Genomic DNA, 27,834 nt, shown 5'->3' on the forward strand with positions numbered 1-27,834 from the left:
CAGCTTGTGAAAATTTAAGGTTATTTAAAATACTTGTCACTGTTCTGAGCTGTCACTAACTCAACTCTTCAAGGCAAACAGGCTACAGAAGAGCTGATAAATGCTCTAAGCACAGGTATAGCTTTAAGGTTTTTGGGACACTTCTCTCAGTAGCACTTGAGTGTAGGACAACCCAGGAGACAGAACACAGAACATTGATCTGCACAAGAGATTTCTTCCCCCGTTACCTCCTGTGGTTCTGAGAGCTAAGCTGGGCAAGCTGGTGTTTTTCCCCCAGTGTGTCATGGTATAGCTGTTACCCAAAGGAAGTGTGTCATCACTGTGGTTTTAGTTCCCCACTTAAAGCCACATGTCATTGCAGTTACAGGTTTGCCAAAAAAACACCAGCACTGTCCAAATCTGCCTGCTGTGCACTGATGGTTGTTTGCATCCTAGGGTCAAATATATGCAAAGAAATCTTATCATCTAAGGACTAAATACCTGAAACACCCATGTTCTGTTGAGTACATCTTGGCAAGGTAAGTACACATTTTCCTTCTATTTTAAACTGTACTTCAAAGTTTTGTAGAAAATTGTATGCAAAAGTATTACAGAAGTTTGAGTAATTAAAAAATAGTAACAGACTGTAGAAATAGTATCTCTAACTGAATCAGGGAAGCTGATAAACAGTGTTTTTCATCATATTAAAGGTTATTCACAGTCAGACTGGAAGGAATTAACAGTGACAGTCACTACTTGGCTCTGTTGTCCCTGCCCTGCAGATCTTGCTGGGTACTGAGACCCTGCCACTACTCAGACACAAAGGGCTGAACTAAAAAGAAAATCATCTCTTTAAAGATCAGTCCCTTTGCTCTCATGGTTTCAAGAGCAGCCCTTCACACCACGAGCCCATTGATTTTTAAGGAAAGCACATCTGGTCTGGGAGCCCACAATGAACACTGGGCTCAGTGTGCTGGGGCAGAGCTGGGAGCTGCACCCTGGGCAGGGACAGGACAGGAACGCTGCAGTGAAGCTCTGCTGGCTCTGCCTGTTCTGCTCAAAACTGCTGAAATGTTAAAAAAAACCCCAAGCATTGCTGGGTTTGCTCTTCCTTTTCCAAGTATACTATAAGGAATCATCCAGGTGACTTCTACCATATATAAACAAAAATCCTACCTGAGCAGTAGCTGATGACTAAGATGATTTCTAGTTCAACCTGAACAAACAGGATTAAGCTCAGGAAGGAGAATAATTTTATGTTATGGGTGAACTGAGCAACATTAAATACAAAGATCTTTTGTTGCTCCTTGCTCCCCTTACACCAGGCAGGTGTATCCCTGCCTTCCCTTCACCTGGTCACACACCAGGAACATCACTTCTCTCATTTCTCGTATTTACACACACATGAACCCACTTTGTTACCTTTACAGGCAACAAACAAAAAATTAATTGTTACTTTTGGTCACTCTCTGTATCATTTTGATTTGCACCAAGCTGAGTGTATAGTACTCAAAGGAAACACTTTCATCAGTTACCAGAGACAGAAGACAGTGGTGGGATACAGCCCTGCCCTGGGCAGGTCCGGAGCAGCCTGGCCCGAGCAGCAGCACTGCTCATTTGTCATTGTTAATTTGAGGTTATTATCTTTGTATCAGACCAACCCCACTCTCACATTCCTACCCTCCAGAAAAATTAAACAGGTATGTGGTATTTGAATGCCACACAAATGTGAAACAGAACAAACATATGAATGGTTACTCTCATTTGCATAATGATTGGTGGCGTTTTAAAGAAAATGTCACAATTAGGAATGTTCGGGAGAAAATTACCAGAAGTACATTTGTGATAAAGAGGTTTTTGTACAAAAAGCAGAAAAACAAGAGAACAGAGATTTTCCTGGGCATTTCGAAGTACTCCAGACAGCTGTGCTAGGAACCACACATAATTTCCATGAAGTTATTGCTGTCACTTACAGGAACGTTTTGGGTTCAAGTTTTTCCCTTGCCCGTCTGTTCCCTGCAGGGTTCCCCTGCCTGCCCCAGGGGAATTCAGGGAGGTGAGAAGCAGCCAGTGATCTGTAACTTCCACAGGGTCTTCATGTAAAAGCAGAAGTGGTGACCATGTGTAACACGGGCAGCTTCAGAGAGAAGGAACTCCCAGAGTCTGCCCTGACATCATGAAGCCCTCAGTAGGAAACACTTTTCTTTTTCTCTTTGCTCCATGTTCTTTTTTGATCTTTGTATGTTTTCCTGAAACCTCAAACTGTCAGAAGTTTGAGCCAATCTATTCTTTCACAATCCAGGCACCTGAACTCGTCCTCCTACATCCCCCCCAAAATGAGGCCATGCATTTTTCATCAAGAACCTGCTATTCCCTGAGAAGTCCAATCCAAACCTCTGAGAACCAGCATCTGCTAAACTAGCACCATAATTTGTATTTTTGCAGGGGTCTCAACAGGAAGATGAAGACAAAGACATGCAGTAACTCACACCTGACCTTCCCTGTCATGATTATCTTCTCCCTGTGGCTGCAAACGAGTGCAAATCACACAGGTTACCCACACCTCAGAGAAGAAACCTGGAGTCCCATCAGCCAAAACTTCAGTGGGAGCCAGAACAGGACAGAACCAAGCACAAAGTCTCCTCCTCTGAGCCTCAATTTCACCAGCCAAACGACTACTTTTGAAATGCAAAGTACCCTGCCATCCTTCTCCTCCACCATGACTCAAAATGCAACCTCCCCTGCCCCAAGAGTAGTTTCCCCCATGGGAGGACTGGGGAAAGGCAGCAAACCCAAGAGCCCAATGACCAAAGAAACCTGTGAAGACAATAAGTCTCTCATACTAATTTGCTTCATTACCATTGCAGTTCTTGTGCTCATCTGCACCTCCCTGTTTCTATCCACAGTCATAGTAGCCAACAAAATCTCCTATCTCAAAAGAGCCCAGCAGGGCAAACGCAGGCCCAGGAGCAATGGAGACCTCCTGGCCACCAACAGCTTATGGCCCACGGCATCAGGAACGTGGCAGAGGATGCCCAAGGAGACAAGTGGAACCGAGCTGATAATGCAGGAGCTGCTATCAGGGAGAGATGCTGTGAACCAAAAGAAAACTGAAGATAAAACTACTGAGAAACTCACCAAAGCAGCAGATAATGAACAAGAAAGCAAAGAACCATCCCAATCGCACAAACCCATTTTAACCAATTTTGTAGTTGAGATTTAATTCATACTCAAGTAAAAATTCATTTTTTGCCTTTGTTACACCATTAATGTAAGGTAAAAACTTGGATTTCAAGCAAAACCAAGAATTTTCCCCCATGAAAGCCAAATCCAGATTTTAGAGTTCTTCCATTTATGCCAGAGGGAATGCTGCAGCCACGTGTGGATCCAGAAGGCAGCAAGACTGTGTTAAATGGCTTTCTGTATGGAGCATCAAGACTGGTTTTACGGCTTTGAGCAGACATCAGGGTGACAGGAGCTGAACAGGAAAAAAGGACAGAACCTGCCCATGCACAAAGACCACAGAGGGGAATAAGGAACAGACTGTCAGTCTGATCCACACGCTGAACACTAAGATGCTGCACAGGCATAATCCAGTCACTTTTTAAAGAAAACCATACATTAGTCACAACTCTGATTCAACCATTAATCCAGGATCTAGTCCCTCTCAAAATGCCCTTTTGGATTTTTCATCAAGAACTTCTTAAACCAGCTTAATTGCATTTGAAGGAGACTGATTTAAACCATATTTACAGTGTTTCAACATTGTCTATGAATAGATGAAATTTGTAGTATTTGCTGGAATATGAGATCTTGTTCAATTTGTTATCTTCAATAAACTTGCAGTATCAGTTTTTAAATTACGTTCCTGATACTATTTCTTTAAGTCAGAATGTTAGAAAAAAACATGACCAGGCATTTTGGAATGTTTTATTCCTGTAACATTGGCTGAGCTCAGTAAAGGTCTCTGATGATTCACTGTGATTTCCTGCATCATGGAAACACTCCACTTTCTCCTGACACCAAAAAGAACATGCCAGGAATTCCTTCAAACCACAACTTTTAGTTTCTTTATTCTCAGAGAGCTGACCGTCCCATAATTCCAGGGAGGTGCCTGTGGCTGCTCTCCTGGCAGCAGAGCTTTGCTCTTTTAAGGAAACGTGAGAAGCTTTCCCCAGGCTGCTCCTTGGGCTGAAGGAGCTCTGTTGCACTGTGGTTACAAGTGCTGAGACTGCACAGTGCCAAAGCTCCAAACATACTGTGCAGCTGTAACCAACAGCTGTGACACGTAAGATGATGGTACAAGTTTGAGAGGACCAGGATGACTGAATCCCCCACCCCAATTCCACTAGGTCACCCATTAACTTGGCTGGCAGGGCACATACAGCAGCACAGGCAGGACCATAGCGCTGTGGCTGCCAGGAGAGAGACAGAACCCAAAAAATGCAACTGCCAGGCTCAAAGGTGGGTTGTGTAGTGAGGAAAAGAAAGTTGGAAGGAGTTTGCATGCTTAGCCTGGAACTGGGAACCAGTTACGTGGGTTGAAGAGAACAGGGAGGAGACAAAGAAATCAGACAAGAAACAGCAAGTTAGTGTGAGTGTGGGATCAGGATGTGCATTTGCTGCAGGAGCAGGCAGTGTCAGAGAGAAGCAGTGCAGTCAGGGAGGCACAACAGGAAGGGCTGCAGAGGAATCTGTCAGTAGCTACTGGCAGGACACAATTGCAAAATGCCATGAGGACATATTTGGTGTGGGTTTCTTTCCGCCAGGCAGCGTTTCCAGGCAAAAATGCTCACGGAGAACAAAGAGTGCAGCTTGAGTTACACTCTATGGTCTGAGCAGGCACACTCAGGGGGAAGCAGCTGCTCAGAGCACAGCCCTCCACCAGTGGTGGCTGCAGGTCCCAGCGCTGTCCACACAGAAAAACAACCAAGCAAGTAGGGACAGGCTGAGGGTGAAATCAGGTTTTGCCCTCTACCTCTCGATGCAGCCACACAAGAGAGGATGTGTAAGCAGCCACATCCCATGACCACACAGCTTTCCATGACTCACCAAGGAACCCAGGTGGTTTCCCACTAATAACCCTGAGAGCACAGCAAACCCACCACTGAATTACATCAGCAACGCACATCCAAACTTGCAGTTTTTGATTCACACAGAAGAAACTATAACTATTTTCTACAAAGACAGGCAGACAGGTATTTGAGAATTTCCACACAAACACACAGAGGTGCCTGCCGTGGCAAGAACCACAGACCCATTTTTCCAGAAGCCCAGCACAGCCGGCAGGGCAGGAGTTTGCCCGTAGAACACAGGATCTCCCTGGCAAGAGCCCCAGGCTGCCCGGCACAGACACTTCCTGCCGGCGGTGGCAATTTCCTCCCTCTCTGCACAAACTTCTGCTGAAAAGAGCCATTTTACACTGTTTGACTCTGAGCACAGACAGCCCTCCTGAGCCTCCAAACAACAAAGGCAGACGGTGCTTGCTTCAGAGAAGATAAATGTACAGGTAAGGATCAACTTCAAGTATTGAGTCTATTTTGAAAAGAGGGGAGCTGGATAAAAACTGGATTGAATCATTTTAACCCATTACAAACCTGACAGTTTAGATCACGATGTTCTCGAGTCATTAACTTACTGCTCGTGTGTGTTTACACTGCTGCATTTAAAATTTAATTTTGCATATTTGTAAACCCGTAAAGACTCATGCATATTAATTTCCCAGAAATAGCTTCACAGGACTAGCACTATAGTAACTAATGAATTAGCTCAAATTGCATGAAAGCAACTTCAGAAGGAAAAGAGCTGTGTAGGGGATGAATTTTGTATCATTTATTTCACATGGAGACATTTAGAGCTCAACTCTAATCAGTACAGGAAAAAAAGTCGGTTTCATGCCAACAGCTCAACATTTGCACAACCTGCATGCAGGAATTTATTTATAAAATACTTTACCATTAGAATGCTGTGTCATTATAGCATCAGTACTTGGAAAACTTTTAATTATTTTCCTATGCTGAACAAATATGAAAACAGGAATAAAAGTTTAAGAGAATTGTAAAGAGCCTTTCACTTCTGTCTCAGCTTATATCACAACAAGCCGTTTCTTCACTTCTGACAACCCTGCCTGTCAATGCTGCAGAGTTTGTTCTAGGTCCATAGCCAGTTACATGACTGATAAATGCTATTTTGAAATGCTGTGAGGACTGCTCTGCCAATGCCTTTTTCTGATAAGGTGGAAAAAGATGATAATAAGCCATCACCTTCAAACAGGCCACTTTATTAATATGATCAGTAATGCTGAAAATCTGCTGTTATTTGTAAAGTCAGTGCCAAACCCACTGATCATGCAGATGGGAACAGGCTTGAAATGTGAAATATGGTAGAGACCATTATTTTCACTATGATGGTATTAACACAGAACTGTCTGGTGGCACTGAAGTGCAGAAATACAGTTTGTGAGTTACCATGTTGTACTTCTTCCCTGCTGCATTAGGAGAGGACCCTTGTAAAGAGGCTGGAGGAAAATGGCCAGTAACCAGATCGTGCTGGTTCTCTTCTGTGGGGAAATCTGGAGCTCCCTTTCTGCAGCAGCACCTCACCACGCTGCCACGACCGAAAGCCACACGTGCAGCACTGCCGCGAGCCCACGCACAGACAAACGCCCTCTCTACCAACTGCAAGCAACTGGGCCCAGTTTCTACCAGTCTGCCACATCCCTGGCTGTAACAGAACCCCAGGCCTTGCCAGGGGAGGAGGAAGCTGGGGACGGCAGCTGGGTAGCTGCGCTGCTAATTGGCCTTGTTTTGATTGGGATGTTGCTGGCAGTTCTCATCATTCTCCTGTGGAAATGCTGCATGAGGCCTGTTCTGGCCGAGTCCCACTGGGCAGGCCGGTCCCCCTTCATGGATGGTGACACGCCAGATCTCTTCATGGACTCTGACCATGGCACCAAGCGCTCTTCAGTCTTATTTATGTTGCCTTGGAGACTGAATCAAGGCACAAAATTGCAGGAGGACTCGACTACCTCAGAGAACCCACCCCACCTCAGTACCAGTACTGAGAACGGGCAGCTGCCTCCACCGGCCGTGGGCTGCTCCGGAGCCGGCACAGCCCCAGCCCCAGCTCCTGCCTCGGAGCCAGCCAGCACTGCAGCTGACTCCTGTCCTCCCCCAGACACTCCAGCTGTGTGCCCTGACCTGCCACCACCCCCGGACTGGCTCTGGGAAGCCACCGAGGAGCCCAGCTCCGATCCCAGCAAGCCCTCGGCACTGCACTTGGAAGCAGAGGAACCACAGCCCTCAGCACCTGAGCTACTGATCCAGGAGATCCATGAAACACTGCCCCAGCCAGAACACCCTTTGTAGACTGCCAGGTTAACTTCCAGAGTACCTTTTTCTTTTAATACATTTTTCTTATTTTCAAAAAAGTGGAAAAAGGAGAAGTTGATGCAGGCAAGAACAGTGAGGCCCCTTGACATTTCCCTGGTGTTTCCCAACTTCAGCTTTCACAAGAGAGAACAACCTGCTTCTGCCTGAAGCAAATCTCTGAGTACAATCCGAGCTGTGCCCAGTCATCACCCATCAGCAGAGAGTGCAGGAGGCAGAGCACACAGCTGTGTGTGCCGGTGACACGCGGGGAGCTCAGACACAGCCCAGCTTCAGAGGGACCCGGCTTCACTCCCCTGGGCGGGGCAAGTGAACGCAACCCATTCCAGGCCACTTTAATAAAGCTTTCTGAGTCAAAGATGTTTTGGTCACTTAAAGCCCACCTGAATATTTGCTTAGATACAGAATGCACTCAGTTACCAACACAAACTCATTTAATGGTTCATGGGTGTAAGATTCTTTCGAGTTCCCAGTGTCCAAGTGCTTTCCATGCTCCTCTCCGGGCCCTGAGTACCAGCACAGCTCATCTCCCCCACACCAGCCTTGGCTGGGCAGTAGCAGGCTGATACCAGAAGTAAATAATTTTATTTTTTACCAGTATTGAATATTTATATTTATAGAAAGAAGCTGATAGTCACTGAAGCTAGCCTTCCATGAGAGCTCTGCAAAATGGCAGAGTTTGCAGTTCACTTGAGGAAGGAATAGATTTCTGGATGGACCACAGAAAAAAGACTTGCACACAATAAACCAGAATTTTCAAACTATCACTAATAAGGAGTAGTACGCTATCTAAATGCAACTCCAGGCTGCTGTGCATACAATGGCCATAGGAAAATATATTTTCAATTTCCTTTCCTGTTTACATAAGCTGTATGATTTGGTATGCCTAAAGAATAGCATTACAATTATATGAAGATTTTTGTACAATTCAAGTCATACCCTGTTAAAATTAACAGTTCTATAAACCAAACATTATAAACACTCTCACTCTCATATTGCTTTGAGAAAATCAGATGGTGATTTCCTGTACAAATCCATAAAATCCTACAAGCTGAGCTGTATTATACCTGACAACACAGTGACAGCCTGATCTGAGGAGCAGAAAACAGAGTATTTTAAATTATGAAAACATATTCTGGCAGTGTAGCTTAAAAAAGCTTCAGCTAGAAAGCCTAAATTCACATGAACCTCTATTGCAGGAGGAGAGATTAACAGGAGGCAAAAAGAAGCCAAGCTAACCTGCCTTTTCAAACAGCCACCAAGTGGAACGGCAGCCGGAGCTGGCAGAGTGGGCGTGCGGGGGAGCGAGCAGGCAGCACGAGGGGAGGGAGCAGGAGCCCCCAGGGCTGGGCAGTGGGCACTCCCTGCTCCTGCTCTGCCCAGCCCTGGCAGGGCTCGAGGCCGGCTCTGCAGTGCCCAGAGGATCAGGTGGTTGCGGAGCCGGGCGCAGCCGTACGATGCAGCTGAGACAAGCACAGCCCCTGGCAGCCTCTGGAGCTGCTCTCCAGAACGAGGCGACCTCTACGCTCCAATCCATCACAGAAACGATGTGCTGATACTGCAGGACACCACGGTAAGTTTGTGCTTTTTGATTTTACTGACAAAATCCTACTACCGAATCAGAGGTGGAAACAGGAATAGAATTAGGAGCTGATGACAGATGCTTGCACCAGGAATTTGCTGCAGTATCAGAGATTTCTTACTAACGGTAACTCGGGTTCTAAACATGTGTTTCTAGCTTTGAGATCATAATTAACACTGTAAGGAGGGAAAAACGCTACAGTGCATGTTAGCACGGACACTGGAATTTGGGTTTCAAGGTAAATTCCTACGATGTATTTTAACCTATTTACTTAAGCAAACAGCATGCCTGGATGGGGGGGACTGCTACATTACTGCAGAGATTTGTGAAGATCCAGTTGACAGCTATTTTTTCATCCTTTATAAATGAACACATTATTCCAAACATAATATAGGCTTGAAATCACTAAAAACAAGAAGCAGACATTGTATAACGTTTGGAAGAGACTTGCATTTTCGGAAGAAAGCCCTCATTTGAGCTGGAGGGGGAAAGGGAGATGAAAAAAACAAGTCTCATTCTGCCAGACAACATGACAGGCTGAAGGGATGCTTTGTGAAGTCTCTCTTGAACAATTCTAAAAAGGACTGTGCCACAAAGGGGGTTATTGATATTTTTACTTAATTTCTCCTGCAAGTGGCCATTGCCAAGACAACCCTTATACAGAGATAAAATGTATTACATGGATTTAAAGGGTGCCATTTTGGTATATTTATTTCCAGGCAACAATGGAATACCAGATATTGAACACATCTACCTGTCTGCTGGTCCTTCTGGTTTTCATACCCACTGGTTTGGGTCTCTGTCCTTCTAGCTGTAAGTGCTCAGGAAACGACAGGAATGTGGACTGTTCAGGCAGAAACTTAACTGTACTGCCCCAGGGACTTCAAGACAACCTTACATATTTAAATCTGTCCTTTAACCAGTTTGTAGATCTTGATCATCAGCTAACGAGGTTCACCAATCTGAGGACCCTTGATATTTCAAATAATTGGCTCAAGAATGTTCCTGCTCATCTGCCCAAGTCCTTATGGGAATTATATGCCACAAACAACAACATTAAAGTTCTTCAGAAACTTGATACAGCTTACCAGTGGAATCTCAGAGTGCTCGATATTTCCAGGAATATGGTGGAAAGAGCTGTCCTGATCAACAACACACTGAGCAGTCTCAAGTTTCTCAATCTCAGCAGCAACAAACTTTGGACAGTTCCAACCAACATACCCTACAACATAGAGACAGTGGATCTATCCAATAACTTCTTGTCCCAGATACTCCCAGGAACACTGGTGAGACTGCAACACCTCACAAGCCTCTACCTGCACAACAACAAGTTCTCATACATTCCTGACAAAGCTTTCGACCAGCTCTCCCAGCTGCAGGTAATAACTCTGTACAACAACCCCTGGTCCTGCAGCGATAACCAAAACATCCCTTATGTGCTGCAGTGGGTGCAGGGCACAGCTGCCCGTGTTGTGGGGGTCCCCTGTGCCGAGCAGCCCTGGCTCTGGGCGAGCACCGTGCCAGCCCCGGCCCAGTCCACGGCGCTGGACTCCAGCCCCATGGTCAAAGGCACAAAGGCAGAGGGCAGGGAGGCTTCTGCTGTGGCGCCTGAGCCCACCAAAGCGACCAAAATGCACAAACAATTTAAAGCCAAGGAAGTCCCTGCCTTGGCGACCCAAAGCCACCCAGCTCTGTTCCCCGGCACAGACTGGCCCCGGCTGCACGTCCCCGCCGGCCCCCAGGAGGCCATGGCCACACGCACAATCCTCGCCCAGGACTCCACCGAGGGCAACGCCAGCCTGGCTCCTGCCACAGGATCCTCCACCACTCCCATGACTTTAAGCATCACCAGTGGAATGCCAACAACCAACTCCAAGCTGCCTCAAAGCACAACCGCTACCTTAAGGAAGGAGGAGACCACGCCGAGTGCCCCGGACGCGCGCGTGCCCTCCCGCGCCAGCCGCTGGCAGGTGGGGCTGCTGTGCCTGGCACTGCTGCACGCCCTGGCCGTGGCCATGGACTAAGGGCCCCCAGCCCACAGAAACTACTGAGCTGATGTGGTAACAGCTGGAGTTAACGCATCCAGCTGAAATAATGAATGAAAGAAATTCCAAGTCCAGACTCTGATCTAAAGAAAGTAACAGTTCTTAAAGACGCACACACTAACGTCTTGATACTAAGCTGCTACTTATTTTCATATGTCTTAATTGAGTACAACTAATCTATTATTTTGGTTTTAAAAATGTGCTTATTTTGTATTTAAATTCTTCCTTTTACTTGCACAGAATAAACACATCAGCATTTTAAGTACTAATTTAATGTATGATTTTGTCATCAAACAACTGGATAAAAACAGAAGGCCTGTATCATATCTGCATTGTCTTGCTTGACTTGCCGGTGAGCAATTCCTGTAATATAGCAGCACAGATTCCTTGTAAGTTATGATGACATGCAAAAGAAAGGGAAAAAATAAAAGAACTAAACTGAACTGTTTCACTAATCAGAAGTTATTCCTGAGCAAAATCGCTAGCATGTGTATCTATGTTTGCTTCATATGTATTAGAGTATTTTAAATATGAAGAACAACCGTTTCGAATTTAGGAATTAAATATGACAATGCCATGATGTCTGCTATGAGGGTGTAAACTGAGATGGCAACATGGTCTAACTTCAGCATGGGACAGTGGTAGGGGCTAGTATTCCTTCTGCTCTGGCTTGACTTAGAGACTGCAGGCAAGTTATTACTCTCTCCATATTAAAAAAAAAAAAAAAAAAGAAGAAAAAAAAGATAAAAGTAGAGAAAAATGCCAAATGTTCAATGCCATGACACTGTCAAACACCAAGGTGTTATCTACCCAAATTAATGACCTGGAACTCCTTAACTTTATGTCAAGTGGCATCCTGAAATGTTAATATGTTCTGCTTAAAAGAATACCACAAATCAGCCAGAAGGTAGCAAACTACTATCAGTAAGACAAAACATCAGCCAATTTCTAACACGAGTCATGTAACAAATCAATTAAGCAGTTAGCTGGTGAGCTGTCATTGAAATAATCCTGACTCTTGTGACTTCAAAGAGAATGAATCCAGTCCATGGCACTGAACATGCCCAAATCCCTGCTTTCTAAGGGCGAGCATGGATGCTCTTCTCCTCGACATCCGCACCGTCAGCCAGTAGAAGTAGCTGCACGCATGGTTCTGTCCACTCTAGGAAAACTATTTAAATTATGGCAAAGGTACTTGATATACTACAGATGAAGTTTTGCAAACAGCATGAAATGAAAACTGAAGAACAAGTTAATTGAAAAAGTATTATCCACTTAATACTACAGATCTTATACAATGTTTTTCATTCATTCCAGGCCATTTAATTTCCAGTTATTGTAGCATGAAGGTGCTGCAAAACCCAGAAAACCTCACAACTGAGACAGGAGTCCTCTACCAGTTTCCCCTAAGGTGTCAATGGGGGCTGTAGATCATTTACAACCACTGGTATCAGAGAAATGACAACTTTCCAATTGTGAACAGTATTTCTATAACCGGAAATGTGTTTTAATTTCTAACAGTAAATGTTACACAATGGATTTGTACAGTTATTTCATTGGCATTTAAGTAAAAATAAAGTTATGTTTGTATTGAACTGAACTAGCAACTGTGCTTCTTTTCTAATAAGTAGAGTAATAGAATAAATAGATAGCATTGCATTATACAATGTATTATACATTGTATTATACAAACCTGTTTAAAGCAGACATTAGGCTCCATTGTCATGTCTTATGGGGGGAAATTATGGTTATATTAAACTGCATTATTTAGATACTGATGGATCTCTAATACTGTTCAGCAATAAGCTGGTGAGATGGTCACAACATTGGTACTATCCTTCCCCTTCCTACCCTTTAGAACTTAGAAACACCAAAGAAGTCCCTGCTGCTGCTCTCTTTGGACAGTCCCTGTGTTGGCTAAGTGCTGGCTGACTGTAGCACCAACCTATTTCCCATGCTCTGAACTCAGCAATTCCCAGAACTGCCTCATCCCACACAGTGGGAGCAGCAAGCTTGCAAGGCAGGACTCATCACAAAATGAGGTACTGTGGCTGTAGTGCTTGATTTGAGGAAATTACAGGAAATACTGCATGTGTCTTTGCTGCAGAATCAGTACAGGATGCCAAATTCTACTGCATTTAAAAAACCTACATGGAATCAACTTTTAAATTTAAATTAAATCATAATTTAAATAATGAGACAATCTGGTGACCAGCAACAAGAAAACACTGCTTCCCAGAGGTTATCTGGGGCAAATTGCAAGCCCCCACCTTAAAGGACTTGCTACCCAGCCTTCAAACTCCTCAGCATGCCTGAAGGAGGAACTGGGAAGTGGAACTGAGGCTATGGGGTTTTCCAAAAGCAGGGACAGGACTGGGAAGCTGGGTATGAAGAGAGCCAGCACTGCTCCAGGGCTGCACTCCCTCCCAAACCCTGCCCAAGCTGCAGCACCAGCGCTTCTTGCTCACACTGCTTTCAGTGAAGCAGACTGGAATTGAGGCTTCCTGGTATTTTTCTGGAATACGAATGAGTCGATAAGGCAGCAGGGAGGAGGCAGAAGTGTGGGAGTCGAGCACTTGTTGCTGGGCAACTGCGCAGACACTCTGAGCTAAGCCCAAGGGCCGGGGTTTGTAAACACGCTGCGTGCTCAGACCTCCAGAAATTCAAAATAATCTATTCTTGGTGAAACTGGTATTCAAAACAACTATTTAGCATTTCAGGGCAAGATTCAAAATACCCAAAAAAGCTGTGGTACACCTCTAATAGTTGTGTGCTCTCTCTGGAAAGGGTAAAACCGCTGTGGGGATTGCTGCGCCTACAGCAATAACTCAGAGGTTTTATTCCTATTAATTAGTTTGGGATCAGCTTTAAAACCTAATGGCGGTAGTTCAGGATCAATATTTATTGATTTATGGATCATTTTGTAACTGGGTAGGGATTAAAAACAGAAGAGCACTGGCTCCAGAAGCTGGGTTGTTGCCCAGGAAACAAAATGTGAAGATAGATGACAGAAGGAATTAAATTTCACAGCACAAGGACATAAACTGATCCAGATATCTTAGTAAAATGACTCAACAATGCCTTAGCAACAAGATCTTCAACTAAAAAAAAAAAAAGAAAAAAAAAGGGGAAAAAAAGGGGGAAAAAAGCAACCCCAAAAACCCCAGCCTGCTACAAGCCCTCAAACACCCTGGCAGCTCCAATCTAAACCATTTCTCCAAATTTTACACCTTGAAAATACAACATCTGGCTCAGAACCAGAAGACAAAGACCCCAAATAAGCTCCACTTAGCCACATTCCTATGAGAGGATGCCAGAGCATCATCCCAGAGCAAAGCCCTTCCTGCTGGTTTGGAAGGCAGCCCTGCCAGGATTGCTGAATTGCGCAGCTGCTGAGTACAAAGGTAATAACTCACCTAGCAGCAAGGCTCATGTTGAAGTACAACAATATTTTCATTAATACCCCCACCTGGATAAAATGGTCAGGAATCTGCTCCTTCCCACCTCTCTGAAGGCAGGAACACTTGGCTGATGGGACCAAGACAGTTTTGCCCAGTGAGGCATCTCTGTATAAATTAATTTTTCTTTTTAATTTTTAAAGAAGAGGGAGGTGAGTTAAGCCTAGAAAACATGTGGTGCAAACTTTTGCCTTGATTTACTTCCAGAAATTCTCTCTCTGCAGACGAAATAACCATTTCTTGCTCTGCAAACAAGGAAGCACTGCATGGCAGGTCTGCACAGAATACATAAGGATGCCTCAGATCACTGCCAGGCACAGTCACTTTTTAAGATGGGTTATCACTACTCTCTGCATTTGTATGCCTAATTTCTTGTCTGAACAAGGCAGGATAACAATGCAGGCATTTTGTTTGACTTGACATGAAATAAGACTGTGCCTAATGGAACAAAATGGAGAAGAAAAATGTGGCAAGCAAACAGAAATTCTCTTCTTTTTAAAAAGAATTCAAAAGACTGCCCTTGCTTCTAACTCTGTGCATGTAAGGGGCTTAAACATTAGGGATCTTGCTAAAAGAAAAAAAAAAAAATTAAAGGGGGGCAAAAAAAACCATCCAGGCTGCCTTTGAGCCAGCCCCTTCTGTCAGCACACCTGCACATTTCATGGACTGTTGTGTGGCTTTTGAAGGACAGAAAATCAGGACAGAAGATAAGTGACACTACTCATCTTGTGTTCCTTCACTCCATTCAAAGAATCACCACTGATGACATCCTCTCATCACAACACTGAAAGTGGCCCCCCACTGCCACCACCACAGTCAGCAGGGAGCAAGAAGCACAGAGCTACCCAGCATCCCCAGGCAGGCCTCTGCTCCCAGAGGCAGAAAATGCACCAGCAATGACCAGACCACGAACACCCAGGGGCTGTGCCAGCACCCCAAAGTGGCTGCTGACACCAGGACTGGAGAACTCCCAGACCTGGCAGCACTCCCACGGACCCCCCGAGCCAAAGCAGCCTCCCCAGTGCTGCCAGCACACCCCCACCAGCAGCACCTCAGCACAGACAGCAGCTTCAGCAGCTCATCCAGTCCTCAGAGCTGCCTCTGACCACACCTGAGTATGAGCACACACATCTTCCTTTCCTTAACACCGCTAGGAATGACTCCTGTCATGAGCATAATTATTACGTAATGGCAGTTTTGGTTTAGGAAACAACTCAGAAACAGTCAGCAAATTTTAACAAATAAGCTATTTTCAGACTCTTGTTACCAAGCTGATGTTTCCTATATATAGGAAACATCACTTGATACCTTTGATTGACAGATTCATTTCAGATCGGGAAGGCGAAAGGTTTCTTACCGCCGAGCAATGTAGTAGAAAACAGGATTGCCAACTTTGGATGTCCCAGCTTGGTAGAAAATATTTAATGTTTTCAGTGCTTTGAACTCCTCCTTTTCGTGTACTTGATGCCTAAAAAGCAATACATTGACATCAACTTCCACAACTGCCTTCCAAACAAACTTTAAAAATCCCAAACCCTCTTTACTTCCATCTCTGAACAAAAGTACTAAGTTCACACAATCTTCAGCCTTCCTTAAAAAACATATGTTACCACCATTTCTGGTTTCCAGATTTATTTTTTTTTAAATTGAAATCTACTCAGAAACCTAAAACATTTATGTAGACTGTTTTTTAAACTCCCCTTTGAAACAGAGATAGTCTTGATAGCAGAGATTCTTAGGAACTACTGACACCTCCTCACATTATAAAGCCTAGAAACCCACATGTGTTCCCACCACAATAATCTTATTACCTTGTCATAAACTCTTCAAACTTGGAACTAGTGAGATTTAAGCTGGACCAATGTGTATCTGCCACAGGTTTGTGCTCAGGAGGCCCCAGGTAGGCAAGAAGTGTTGCCATCTTGTCAAAAGGTCGTCGTCCAACAGCCTTGTGGTCCCTACAAACAACATGTTTTTTGTCAGTAAAGTCTTTCTTTACTCAGCAATTCCCACTACCCTTCCTCAGCTGGAGCAAGCTGCATTTTCTTTTTTAAAGTATGAGAAATCTTCAATGATATTCAATGATATTCTTAGTAATAACAGGAGCAACAGAAGAGAGCATTTCCAAATATTAACAGCTTTTAGATGATGGAGGGGAGGTTTAGATTGGATATTAGGAAGAAATCCTTTCTTGTGAGGGTGAGGAGGCCCTAGCAGAGGGTGCCCAAAGCAGCTGCAGCTGCCCCATCCCTGGCACTGTCCAGGCCCAGGCTGGACAGGGCTTGGAGCAACCTGGGCTAGTGGAAGGTGTCCCTGCCTATGTGCAGAGGGTGGGATGGGATGAGCTTTAAAGGTTCCTTCCAACCCAAGCCATTGCAGGAGTCTGGGAGCTTTCCCCTCAGCACACCCCCCCGTGCCAGGGCTGCAGCCTCACCTGTTGCTGGACAGGTACTGGCCGATCTTCTCCTGGTTGTTCCAGAGCAGGCGGTGCAGTGCCAGCACGTTGCCGTCGCTGATGAAGGACAGGCTGTGGTTGACGGTGTCGCTGGCTGGGCAGTCGGAGGCGATGTCAAGGAAAAACCTGCAATTCAGACCCAGGAGCAAACCTCAGTGTGGGGAGGGACAGCCAAGGGCTGGGGACACTCAGAGCTCTCTGCACACACCACGACCCCTGTGCTGGCCCCAGGCCGTACCTTCGTGCTGCATCAAAATTGCTCTTCACAAAGTCATTGAAAGGCCGCATGTGCTCCTCCTTTGTAAACAGCACGTGGTTAGCAATACTCTGAAGGATCTAAAGGAAAAAAATCATGGCAAAGACACACAAAGGTTTAATGTATTAACTGTTACAGTAATTGACACAAATATTTCTGCCAGTGAAGGTAAACTGGCAGAAACAGTTTATTTTTACTTGTTGTCTTGAGGTTTCACAACAAAAGGCCAGTAAGTCAAATAATTTAAAACACATTCACTTTCAAAATCTTTTCCTTCTCATATTTTTAAATACTAAAAACCAGTTCACTTATTTATGAACTTTAAACTAGGAAAATAAATCATCTTTCAAACCACCAGTAAGTTATTAAGTACTTCTCCTGGAATTTAAGACAGGTAGATAAAAGCACTAGCACGCCCCTATCTAAAGAAGAATTTCTCAGCATTTACAATGGACAATATTCACAGGCCACAGACTTTTTATGCCAACATTAGACCTTTTTTTTTTTACAAGAAATATGACCAAATGAGATTGAAGACAGGAAAATCCTTTCTTTAGCAGTGGGATGAACTCGATAAATGCTGGTTGCTGCTACCCTCACTGTGCTCTCACAGGAACATCGGTCTGTTAGTTTCCAAACAAGAAGTTCAAGTGAAGGGCTGGAATTCTGCTCTCTTATCCATCCTTTTGGCCAAGTGTTTGTCCCCATCCTTATGCTGCTGAGCTCAAACAGTGCCATGATGCACCAGCACAGCACAGACACTGCACCTTCAAGGAACATGACGGTTGCTACAAAGAGCTCTCCATTTCCCCCCATTTTCACATATTGGTCAGAGCAGTTCTGAAGCAGGCAGAACACAAAACCTGGGCATGTAACAGTGTTTGGGGATTCACCTTTGACATGAGCTTGAGGCCGCGCTCGATGCGGGGCGGGGGTTTCTTGTCCAGGATGCCCGCCTCGTACGGGGACACGATGGCAGGGTTGATGAAGCGCAGGAACATGGCGCTGCCCACGGCCCCGATGCTGTTCTGGGGGAAGCGCTGGCTCACCACCTGGGCATGGACAATTACACACAACAGTCCTGCATTAAGCAGAGGGCAAGGGCTGACAAAAGCCTAGCATGGCAAGCCAAGCCTAAGCGCTCTTTCCACACTGATCGTGCTCAGCACATTGGAGCAGGACTCTCTTGCATCCCAGAGAACCAGAACAAGAGGGAAAGGAGAGGGGCTCTCAGACAGCAGCACAGCTCCCTTGGCAGGGACACGGCTCCCACAGCTCCTGGCCATGTCTCAGAGCTGTCCCCACACAGGGCCCTGTTCCTGGAGGGACCCTGCAGGTGCTGCAGCCCCAGCCCCAGGTGTGCACTGCCCTACCCCAACACAGGGAACACCTTTCACCTACTGGGTCTTTGATCTGTGTGTTTGTAACTGCACAGCTGAGCCACGAGCCTCTCCAGCAACAACACTGTGTTGTACAGCTGCAGGAGTCATTTCCAATTTGTGAGGAGGAGCTATTTGCAGAAATACCCTTCAGAACCATCATCTGTCCACAGCAGGACGGAAGGAGACAGAGCTGAGTGGCCAGTGCACTCCTCTGCCTACACACACACTGTGTAAAACCACTCAGCAGATTTAAAATATTGTCCTTTGCCACCCAGGAAAAAAATAATTCTGAAGATGTTGAAAGAAAAAAGAAATCTCTTTTCTTTTAGGAAATCAATTATGCGTTACTAAGAGGAGAGTTGTTCTTTGGATATCTTTCATTTAACTTTGAAAAGTTAAAGACAAAGCTTCCTGACAAAAAATAAAGTTCTTGGATATGCAACATGTGGTTCTATAAAACATCAGTATCTGTATATTGTAATGAGTAACAATGGTTAATCCAAATGAGTCAGATTCCTTTTCACAGAATAAAATTAGTCAACTTGATATAATCCTGTATAGTTTAAAATAATAAAAAGCCCTTCAAACAAATCCCAGTTTAGTAAAATACATCAAAACATAACTAATGCATTCTCAAATCATGCTGCTTAAACCAGACAAAGCCATTAGTACAAAATACACCAAGAATCACTTTGGTTCAGTAGCAACTCCAGTCAGTTACCTTGCGATGCAATTACTGATATTTTCTTGTAAAATACTGGTTTGCCCACAGCTTTTGCATTTAAAACATGATTACTATTCTGCTCGTTTACAACAAATATAAGAGAGTATTTAGTAGAAGTCAAAATTTCCATTCTGGTTCATTCATACTTTATATTTTGAGGTCACTGCCAAAGAAAATAATAAGTCTGAACTTCTAAAGACAACGTTCTAAAGCAACCCATGGGTCTAAATCCTAACACATCAAGTTACTTAAATGGAAAATCTGCTTTTCTCAGGAAATAATACAAGTGCTGAAGTTGGGGTTTTCTTACTTAATTACAAAACAAACAAAAGAAAATGTGCCAGACACAAGTCTCATGAACTTCTTTCCAGTACCCCACAAATATTAATTGTTCTTTGCCCAGGATGCAAGCTCAGGTTATCTGCCAGAGTGTTAAAGCAGCTCAAGAGACCCAGATTTTTCTCAAAACCAAAGAAAACATTTTTCTTCCACAATTTTTTAATTTGAAGATGGTGGCAAGACTAGAAGAGTCAGAATATTAAATACTAAGCAGTAATGTTAAAAATATCTCATTTACTCAAATAGGCACACAGAGAATATTTTAAATCTAACTTAATTCCAGTGTTAATTGAAATGAAAGCTATTTTGTGCCAGAATTAGTAGAATGATTTTACAGTGAAGTCAAATAGACTGAAGTGAAGATATTTTGAACAAACAGCAAAAGATTTCTGTTGTGCTTTGAAAGAAATGGCTAATAAAAAGGTCTCCAAACTTACTGATTTTTTGTTTTCCTTTTTTTCTTTTACGGTAGCTTTATTCAGTAGAGAGTGGCAAGTTGCCTACAGAACAGAGATGAGCACAAACAAGTCACAGCACCAACTACATACAGCAACAAAAAACCAATGTTGACTTGTACATAAATTACACAGTAAAATGTAACAAACATAACCAACAGAAAATGAAATATATAAACTAAAGACTGATGATGGAGTTTTTATTCCACAGTTTTATTACATCTTATTTACAAAGCACTAAATACAAAACAAGCAAATGTTGAATTTCAATCATTTCTACTATTTCTGGCTAGATTAAAAGTCAAACCACATCAATGTGCTCATGATACACAATCTTGGGCCTTAAATGGTGTATTCAGTTTTCAAATATAATTTACCATCCCCAAATAATTTTAACAGTACAAATAGTAGTGTTATACCTTTGAAATACATACTGCTTTTTAAATTAAATTTAGAGTTTTAAATCTTCCCAATGTTTCTCTGTGTGTCCTTCAATTTGGTTAGACCTGTGAACCATCAGGGTTATTACCACTGTCAGAGGTAACTCTGCCATAAAACACTCTCTGGACAAAGGAAGAAAAAAGTTACAGTCTATGTTAATTTATTAGAGACCTCCAAATCAAGAGATCTAACTTGATTGTGCTTATTTCTGCATTTCACTGAGATTCAAAGGGACCCACCAAGAGGACTCCAACTCTGTCCTGCTTCCAGCAGGATCTGAGCAAAGCCCCTTGCACCCTTTGCACCCTGCTCCCCAGCCAGTGGTGCATCAACACTCCCAGCAGCTGGGGTGGGCTAGCGTTCCTGGGAAGGCTCCAGCAGCACCCAGGGCTGGGTCCCAGCCAGCCTGCAGCACCCAGCCACCTCCAGGGGGTCACACTGGCACTGGCACAGTTTCCCCATGTTCAGGATGGAACCGAACGGAAAGCAAACACCCCAACCCAAAGCAGCCAGTGAAACTCTGCTAAGCAAGCTGAGCGGAAACCTGTGCAGGACCTATCAATATTTAACCAGTGGCAACTGCCAACTTAACTCTGCCAACTTTCCCTGTGGAATTTCCACTCATGGCTTCTGGAGCAGTTGTACACACACTCAACTCCCTGGAATACTGAAGCTATAGGAAAACTTCCACCTTGCTTTCACAAGAAAACCCATGTATGTTTGTGAGGATTTTACAGAAGAGCCATCACAGATCCTTTGCAGGAGTTACTGTGAGCATGCTTGTTCTCACATCACACTCCTGAACATACATTACCTGTAAGCAGCCAGGTGAATCTGTCCCAGTAGCCAGTTATTGATATTTCCAAAGGAAAACACTCACTGGGCTCTGCTCCCAAAACAGGAACACCAGCAGCAAAGATGCCAATATCCAACTAAAGACACCATTTCTGTGAGGTTCTTACAGTAAGTAGCTACTAATCACTTACAGAACACATATGGTAAGCATTCTTTGCACACACTTTAAAACTATAAGAATGAAAAAACTACCACAAAATTGAGTGTTATTTACTCTCACACTAGTGCTTGAGATCATTCACCTTTTTAAAATGGAAGTTATCTTATAAAAATCACCTATTTGGTTCTTATGATAAAAATGGATTAATGCCCCCAAATCAGACCTTGGTTGTACTTTCTTTCAGATAAAGGCCAGAGTTCAAAATTCTCTGGAATTTTAAGTACAGAATGACTAACACTATTTGTGATGAACAAACACTTGTACAGAAATCTAGTTGTTACTAGAAACAGTTAAAATAGTAAATATTGAAGCTAAATATCAGTTAATACCACTTGTATATCCGTAAGTAAATCATCTCTTTTGGGAACAAATTACTCTTATTACCACACACAGTAAAAGGCAAGAATAAAGCCAACAGACTTGGAAAGGCTTCCATAGAATAATCTCTGGGAATGCCTGCTGGTGAGCACATTTTAGAAATCCATTTCATGCAGGAATTACCAATGGTTTGCATAGAAATAATTGGTAGCAATGTAACACTGAAATGGCAATCTGATACATTCTGGTAACAGCATATAAACCTAGTTCTGGGGTGAGGTGTGGGAGAACGTGACATCCAATAACAGAAGGAACAACCAAGGCTGTGTGTGATATCTTCAGTAACACTCAAGTATTCTTCTAGTCGATGCCTGTGACCAATGAAGGAGACCAATTTGCCCACCTCATTCCCTGCTTACAAAACTCAAACAGCAAAAACCCCAAAGTCACTCTGCCACCAACCCAAACACAGCCACTTTTGGGAAGAGAAAGCGATGCCTTCAGAGGCCTTTTACAGAGCTGCCAGGCAGGAACAAGGCTCAGCATTTGTGCACCTGGGTCAGTGCAAGGGCTCTCGGGAACAACCCCGAGCACAACAACCCCAACACACATTCCCTGCTCTCACTCCAAAGCTCTGGCATTGCAGCAGTTGCCCTGATCCCTACAGCACCCCCTGTGCAGATGACCCAACAGGATTTTTGTTATTCATCATTAGTTCACACAGGTCAGATAATCTGTTTGCTTTAGACCTGGATACACTGTGGCTGAAAGGGCAGAAGTAGCTCTTCCAGAGCACCTCACTGAGACCACAGCTCAATATACCACCAGGCACAGCATTTCTGTGACAGTCCTCCAACTGGACTGAAAACTACTCCCAGGGAGCCCCAAGGGAACTCCTATGTGTGTTTTTACAGCAGCTGAATCCATCAGAAACACACAAGGAGATCCAGCAGGACACGGGGCTCAGCAGCCACGGGACAGAGCAGAGGACTTGGGGTGGAGGTTGGGGAACCTGGGTACCTTCAGTCATCTCCTGATTGCCAACAAAAATGTTAAAACACCAATTGGCCCCTACCTTCAGACTGGTGTTATTTAACAAACACCTGAGCAAAGTGTCTAGGGAAGCCCCCTGTGTCCAGCACCAAGCTCCAAACTGCTGGAATTTCACAAACCAACCCCAAAGCTTAGGGGCAGGCAACCACTGCAGGCATACCTGATATAAACAATGGCACACACTGCGCAGCTGGGGTGGGAACTCCGAGGAGGAATTAATGATTGCCTGAAAAAACTTGTCTGTCATTTGCAAGAGACTCCTCTGGTTCTCTTCAAGGCTTTCTGTAGGCTCCAGCCTGAAACAGACCCACACATGTATGACCAGCAATCAAACACGACACAAGCTGCACTTACATCCTTGGTAAGAACCTCATTTCCTCTTTTTCTTATGGAAATACTTGTGATCTTTGACACAAAAGTTGCCATCACCATTTTAAACCACATAAGGTACAAATGAAAGGTCATGTAAAACTCAGTAATGAACAGACAGCTGTAGGTGGGATTCTCTCAGACCATTTCATACAAACACATGCATACACAATTCTAACTGGCAATTGCATTATCAGTTCATGATGGTTTATGTGAAAGGAATTTTTGAGGTAGACACAGATAGTCAATGTTTAAAGTATTAATTAGAAGGTCTATCTTTGGATAAACTACTTAAGAGATGAATACTTAAAATTTTTTTAAAAGTTAAAAATAATTTAAAGCAACAGAGCAAGAGGGCTGCAGAGACAATGTGTCTGGAAAAGTGAGATGTACAACAGTATGAAAGCATGAGAAAAATATCTTCAACAATGAAAAAGGAATCCTATTACATACAATGAGTGGGAATCATGTTTACAGATAAATACATGTGCTGCTCGCTCTGAATCTCAAACCTTGTTGGATCCACCTCAAAGCTGACGTGCTGCCACTCAGGGGATGTGATCACAGTCCGCAGCAAAGGTTCCAAAAGCTTCTGCAAATATGTAGCACCATAGACCTGTGTGCCAGGGAAACAAGGACAGAGGCCAGATTGACACAGCAGTGCTGCAAAGTTTTAGAAGCTCTCAACAGCCTGGAAACACTTGATCTGTTTTGGAATAAGCCAAATTCCTGTAAAACTTGGGTTTGCATATTAAAGTCTCTCCTCTGGAACACATCCAAGATCAATTTCTACAGGTATTTTAATTAATTTACGATTAGAGAAAAATAAAAACTCTGCTAACCAGCAGACTTTCTTTCTTAGAGCACTGACTCCACGCTTCACCTCTGTTTGTACACAACTTTTAAAACTGAAATGGGAACACAAACAAGAGCTCAGAATTTACCAGGAACAGTCTTCCAGCTGGCACTGGCCCAAAATCACTCATATAAATGAACTAGTCAGAAAGGCAAAAGTTTAGTGCCAGGGGGATACCGAATTTTTAAGTGTCTGAGTATAAATTTTCTACAAGATTAAGTTCATGAAATGTTAAAAATCAAAAAGAAAACTCCCTAAACTTAACAGATGTGAGAGCTGAGACTAACTCAAACTGAGACCCAAAGGCAACTCTGTAGAGATTTTATCTAATCCCATTACTCAAGCGCTTAAACCCACAGGCTGGTGGCTTTGTAATTTCATATTACTAAACTCTTCCTGCCTGAAGAGATCTGTAGCAGAATAAAAAAAAAAAAGAAAAAAAAAAAAGAAAAAGAAATAATGTACCTTAAAACAGAAAGTCATTATTTTACTGGCTAAGCTGTTTCCTCGGAAGAGTGTCTGCATGGAGTCTGCCAACTCGACCTCCTTTGAGAACATATTCCAGAGGAGCTGGTAGAGGAGGTGTCGGGAATCAAAGAGTGTGACCAGGACACGAGCCAGCTCATCCTTAAAGGCAGGAGGCAGTGTTAATCTGACTGCAGGGAGCCAAAGCAAGTATGAAACCCTGTACTCTGACAAAACCAGCAAGCAGTTTGCAACAAAGCTTTATGTCTGCTATGGGCTCTGGCAGGTAAATATCAAATTACACAAACACAATCTCTCTGCAAACGCTTCCTGTGCTACTGCTTGTCTGAAGATCTGCCTCAGGATATCCAGTCTTACAAATTCAGAATGGTTACCCAGACAGACAAGCAGTTCCTCTGCTTTATAACAAAGCCCAACTCATCTTGCTAAAATCTAGGAAAGCAAATACAATTCTGTGTGTCTGCATCACAGCACACACCACTTGTAATAAATAACCGGCCCAGGTGCATTTATTATAATAACTGTAAATAAAACTGCTCCTAGACATTAACTAAAATGCAGTTTTATCATCAAGATCTGAACTGAGATTAGCACATTTTTTAAGAACATACTAAGAGAGGCTAGCTATTGTCAGTAGTAGCTCTATTCTCTCTGTCCCAGACTATTGTTGCACTTTTTATTTCAAGTCTTATTATTTTAATAAAATGTAGGAAAAAAAATGAATCAACTTACCCACTGAGAGCAAGGCACCACATTGGCTAAAGCCATAGCAATAGGAAGCTCCCCCTGATCACCCATCATTGTAACCAACTCCACCAATCTCTCAAACCGATCTGCTAGCACTGTTTCTGCCAAGGTATCAAACTCTGTCCCCTGCTGCAGGATTTTGGTGAGGACTTCCATAAACGTGGCTCTAGTCTGGAGGTCTTTGTGATAGCCCAAGCCTGGTGGAGAGAAGGCAGCAGTACTAAGGAGGATGTGGGCACACGGGGCGGCGGCGGGGCCGCGTGTGGGGCGTTACCTATGGAGTGCATGAGGCCGCTGTCCACGTTGGCGTTGAGCAGGTTGGACATGGCCAGCACAGTGCAGTGGCGCAGCGATGCCAGCCTGCGCGACATCCCACGCTTGCGCCCGCCTGCCGCCGCCCCGTCCTCCTCCGCCTCGCTGCAGTCATTCAGCAGGTTCATGAACAGCGTGAAGTACCTGGGGACAGTGCCTCATGGTCACATGTGCCCTGCCACGGCCACCAAGGCACAACAACCCCCCAAAACCTCACCCACGGCACAACAAACCTCCCCAGACCTCACCCACGGCACAACAAACCTCCCCAGACCTCACCCACGGCCACCAAGGCACAACAAACCTCCCCAAAACCTCACCACTGGAGCTAATACACAATGAACAACCACCTAAACCTCACCCACAGCAGCAACCACACAACAACCCCCCCAAACCAAGGAGCACCCTCACAGCACAGCCCAAATCTTAACTGTGCTCCAACAACCTCCCTTTGTCCCAAACCTGGCACGCCCATTCTCCCCAGCACTGGTGTGCCTCTATCAACAGATGTCTTCAGAGTTTAAATTTGGTGGATAAAAATAAATAAATAAAATACACTAACAAATAGAGTTAATCCCTACCATGACTGAAACACACATCTGCATTAAGCAGAAACAAAGCTAAATTTTCTAATTATTTTCTAAATGAAAATGTTTCCATAAACATACAAGGCAGAGATTTTGAAATGGGCCATAGAACAGGTAATTCCTGTCAGGATAATAAAATTATTTCTGCTGGAAGAGAGCACAGTTTACAATAAAGGTCATGCAGGGCTTCTGTTTAGAGTGATTGTATAAACAAAGAGCTAAAAGTCACTATTTACTTGAGAAATAGTTGAGATTTTGCTTCCATCAACTCAACACCATCTCCTTCTTCAGGCTGGAGTGGAAGCCCAGCAAGAAGAGAGACCACTGCTTCCATACTCGCCTGGTCCAAATCTCTGAAAAATAAAATTTAACAAATAAAATATAAGCCACTTTTGCTTATAGCTCTACCTGCAGATGAAAAAACAACATTTTTAAGAATAAAATGGTATTCCACTAAAGTTCTGTCCATCATGGAAATAGTTTTTATATTTTGTGGTACAGGTTCTAAATTAGAGAAAATATTAAAAGGAGCAAAGTCATTTAAGACTAAACATTAAAGACAATTCTGCAGTTGCTCACCAAAGCTTCAGTTTCAATTTTTGTCTTTTCCTTACCATTATTATTGTTACAGCAAGCCCAACATGCTAGCTCACCCATGGCTATCAAATGCCACCTGGAATGCTGTTGTAAGTGAAGAGTGCCCCTTACCTTGTCAAGCATTTCACATCCTCGTCTGTTGCTTGGTTTGATGTTCCCATTACCCAGTCTGTCAAATATTCCACCATTTTGTTCCTGTTGCACATAAATAGATTGTTTTAGCTTTGTTGGGGTTTTTTACTTGTCTGTATCACACATTAAATTGTTACATGTGTTCAGTATCACCACAAAGTAGGTAATATTTAAATGCAGTACCAGGCTCATAATTATTCTGAAGACACAAGGGAACTATCCCTGTACCAGGAATACTGGTGTGACAGGGGTTTAGTTTATTTTTTAACCACATAACCAAAGAAAACCTGCCTACAGTACTCTATGAGTGAAGTAATGCCATCCTTACCTAAATTTCATTTCTTGACAAAATGAAAGGTCATCTCTCCTTTCCATCATTACTTCTACTAACTGGCAGAGCTTTGTTTTTATTTGAATGGCATGTACCAGATTTCCAAGCACACGCACATACCTGAAGAAAAAAAGCAAAAAGATTAATTAAATACTTCATGCTACTTCACTTCCTTCCCCCAGGAAATTCATCAGAAGCAAATTTCTTCTGGCCAAACAAATTTTCTGTCAGTGTAAAACTGAACAGAAATCTACCCTTCAGCTGGTTTTTAACCACTAACATCAGCGTAAAGAAAAGTAACCAGGAATGCCTATGGAATAGGGCCAAGCTATGGAATGGTCAGTTCTTTAAAAAACAAAGGTCATTCTTCAGCAATGCACTTCATGCTACACAACTTACACAATTACTGAAGTCAGAACCATAAGGAGGATCAGAAAATCAGCTGCTGCTTCTCCGTGGACAAAACCAGAAAAGATATGAAGTAGAAGGCTCCAACTCACTTCTTAAACATGCCTGTGTATGCCTGT

The 27,834-nt window shown here is 43.6% G+C and overlaps 4 protein-coding genes across 9 annotated transcripts in view; 3 read left to right on the forward strand and 1 right to left on the reverse strand.

The window, feature by feature from the left end:
• Positions 1-27,834, reverse strand: part of NF1 (neurofibromin 1) — a 72,644-nt gene that overhangs the window by 21,506 nt on the left and 23,304 nt on the right. For 4 of the 6 annotated variants that reach the window (XM_086859338.1, XM_086859340.1, XM_086859337.1 and 1 more), the window contains exons 23-36: positions 27,305-27,427; positions 26,956-27,039; positions 26,484-26,600; positions 25,623-25,804; positions 25,334-25,545; positions 24,581-24,742; positions 23,772-23,875; positions 23,051-23,186; positions 20,046-20,108; positions 18,057-18,215; positions 17,146-17,243; positions 16,887-17,033; positions 16,264-16,410; positions 15,810-15,920 (exon numbers count right to left, since the gene is read on the reverse strand). In XM_086859338.1, the coding sequence (XP_086715464.1) occupies positions 15,810-15,920; positions 16,264-16,410; positions 16,887-17,033; positions 17,146-17,243; positions 18,057-18,215; positions 20,046-20,108; positions 23,051-23,186; positions 23,772-23,875; positions 24,581-24,742; positions 25,334-25,545; positions 25,623-25,804; positions 26,484-26,600; positions 26,956-27,039; positions 27,305-27,427 (1,845 nt within the window). The remainder of the gene's footprint in view (positions 1-15,809; positions 15,921-16,263; positions 16,411-16,886; positions 17,034-17,145; positions 17,244-18,056; positions 18,216-20,045; positions 20,109-23,050; positions 23,187-23,771; positions 23,876-24,580; positions 24,743-25,333; positions 25,546-25,622; positions 25,805-26,483; positions 26,601-26,955; positions 27,040-27,304; positions 27,428-27,834) is intronic. The other 2 variants (XM_086859341.1, XM_086859339.1) reach the window with 1 other exon arrangement.
• Positions 438-3,839, forward strand: EVI2A (ecotropic viral integration site 2A). Its single transcript, XM_023939409.2, has 2 exons — positions 438-518; positions 2,425-3,839. The coding sequence occupies exon 2, from the start codon at positions 2,441-2,443 to the stop codon at positions 3,200-3,202; it is 762 nt and encodes a 253-aa protein (XP_023795177.1). The 5' UTR covers positions 438-518; positions 2,425-2,440; the 3' UTR covers positions 3,203-3,839.
• Positions 6,507-7,346, forward strand: EVI2B (ecotropic viral integration site 2B). Its single transcript, XM_023939408.2, has one exon. It carries the CDS (start codon positions 6,507-6,509, stop codon positions 7,344-7,346), a length of 840 nt encoding a protein of 279 aa, XP_023795176.2.
• Positions 6,631-12,589, forward strand: OMG (oligodendrocyte myelin glycoprotein). Its single transcript, XM_023939407.2, has 2 exons — positions 6,631-8,940; positions 9,669-12,589. The coding sequence occupies exon 2, from the start codon at positions 9,675-9,677 to the stop codon at positions 10,971-10,973; it is 1,299 nt and encodes a 432-aa protein (XP_023795175.2). The 5' UTR covers positions 6,631-8,940; positions 9,669-9,674; the 3' UTR covers positions 10,974-12,589.

This window comes from Cyanistes caeruleus, chromosome 21 (assembly GCF_971803275.1).
Source record: "Cyanistes caeruleus chromosome 21, bCyaCae1.hap1.1, whole genome shotgun sequence".
Lineage (NCBI taxonomy): Eukaryota > Metazoa > Chordata > Aves > Passeriformes > Paridae > Cyanistes > Cyanistes caeruleus.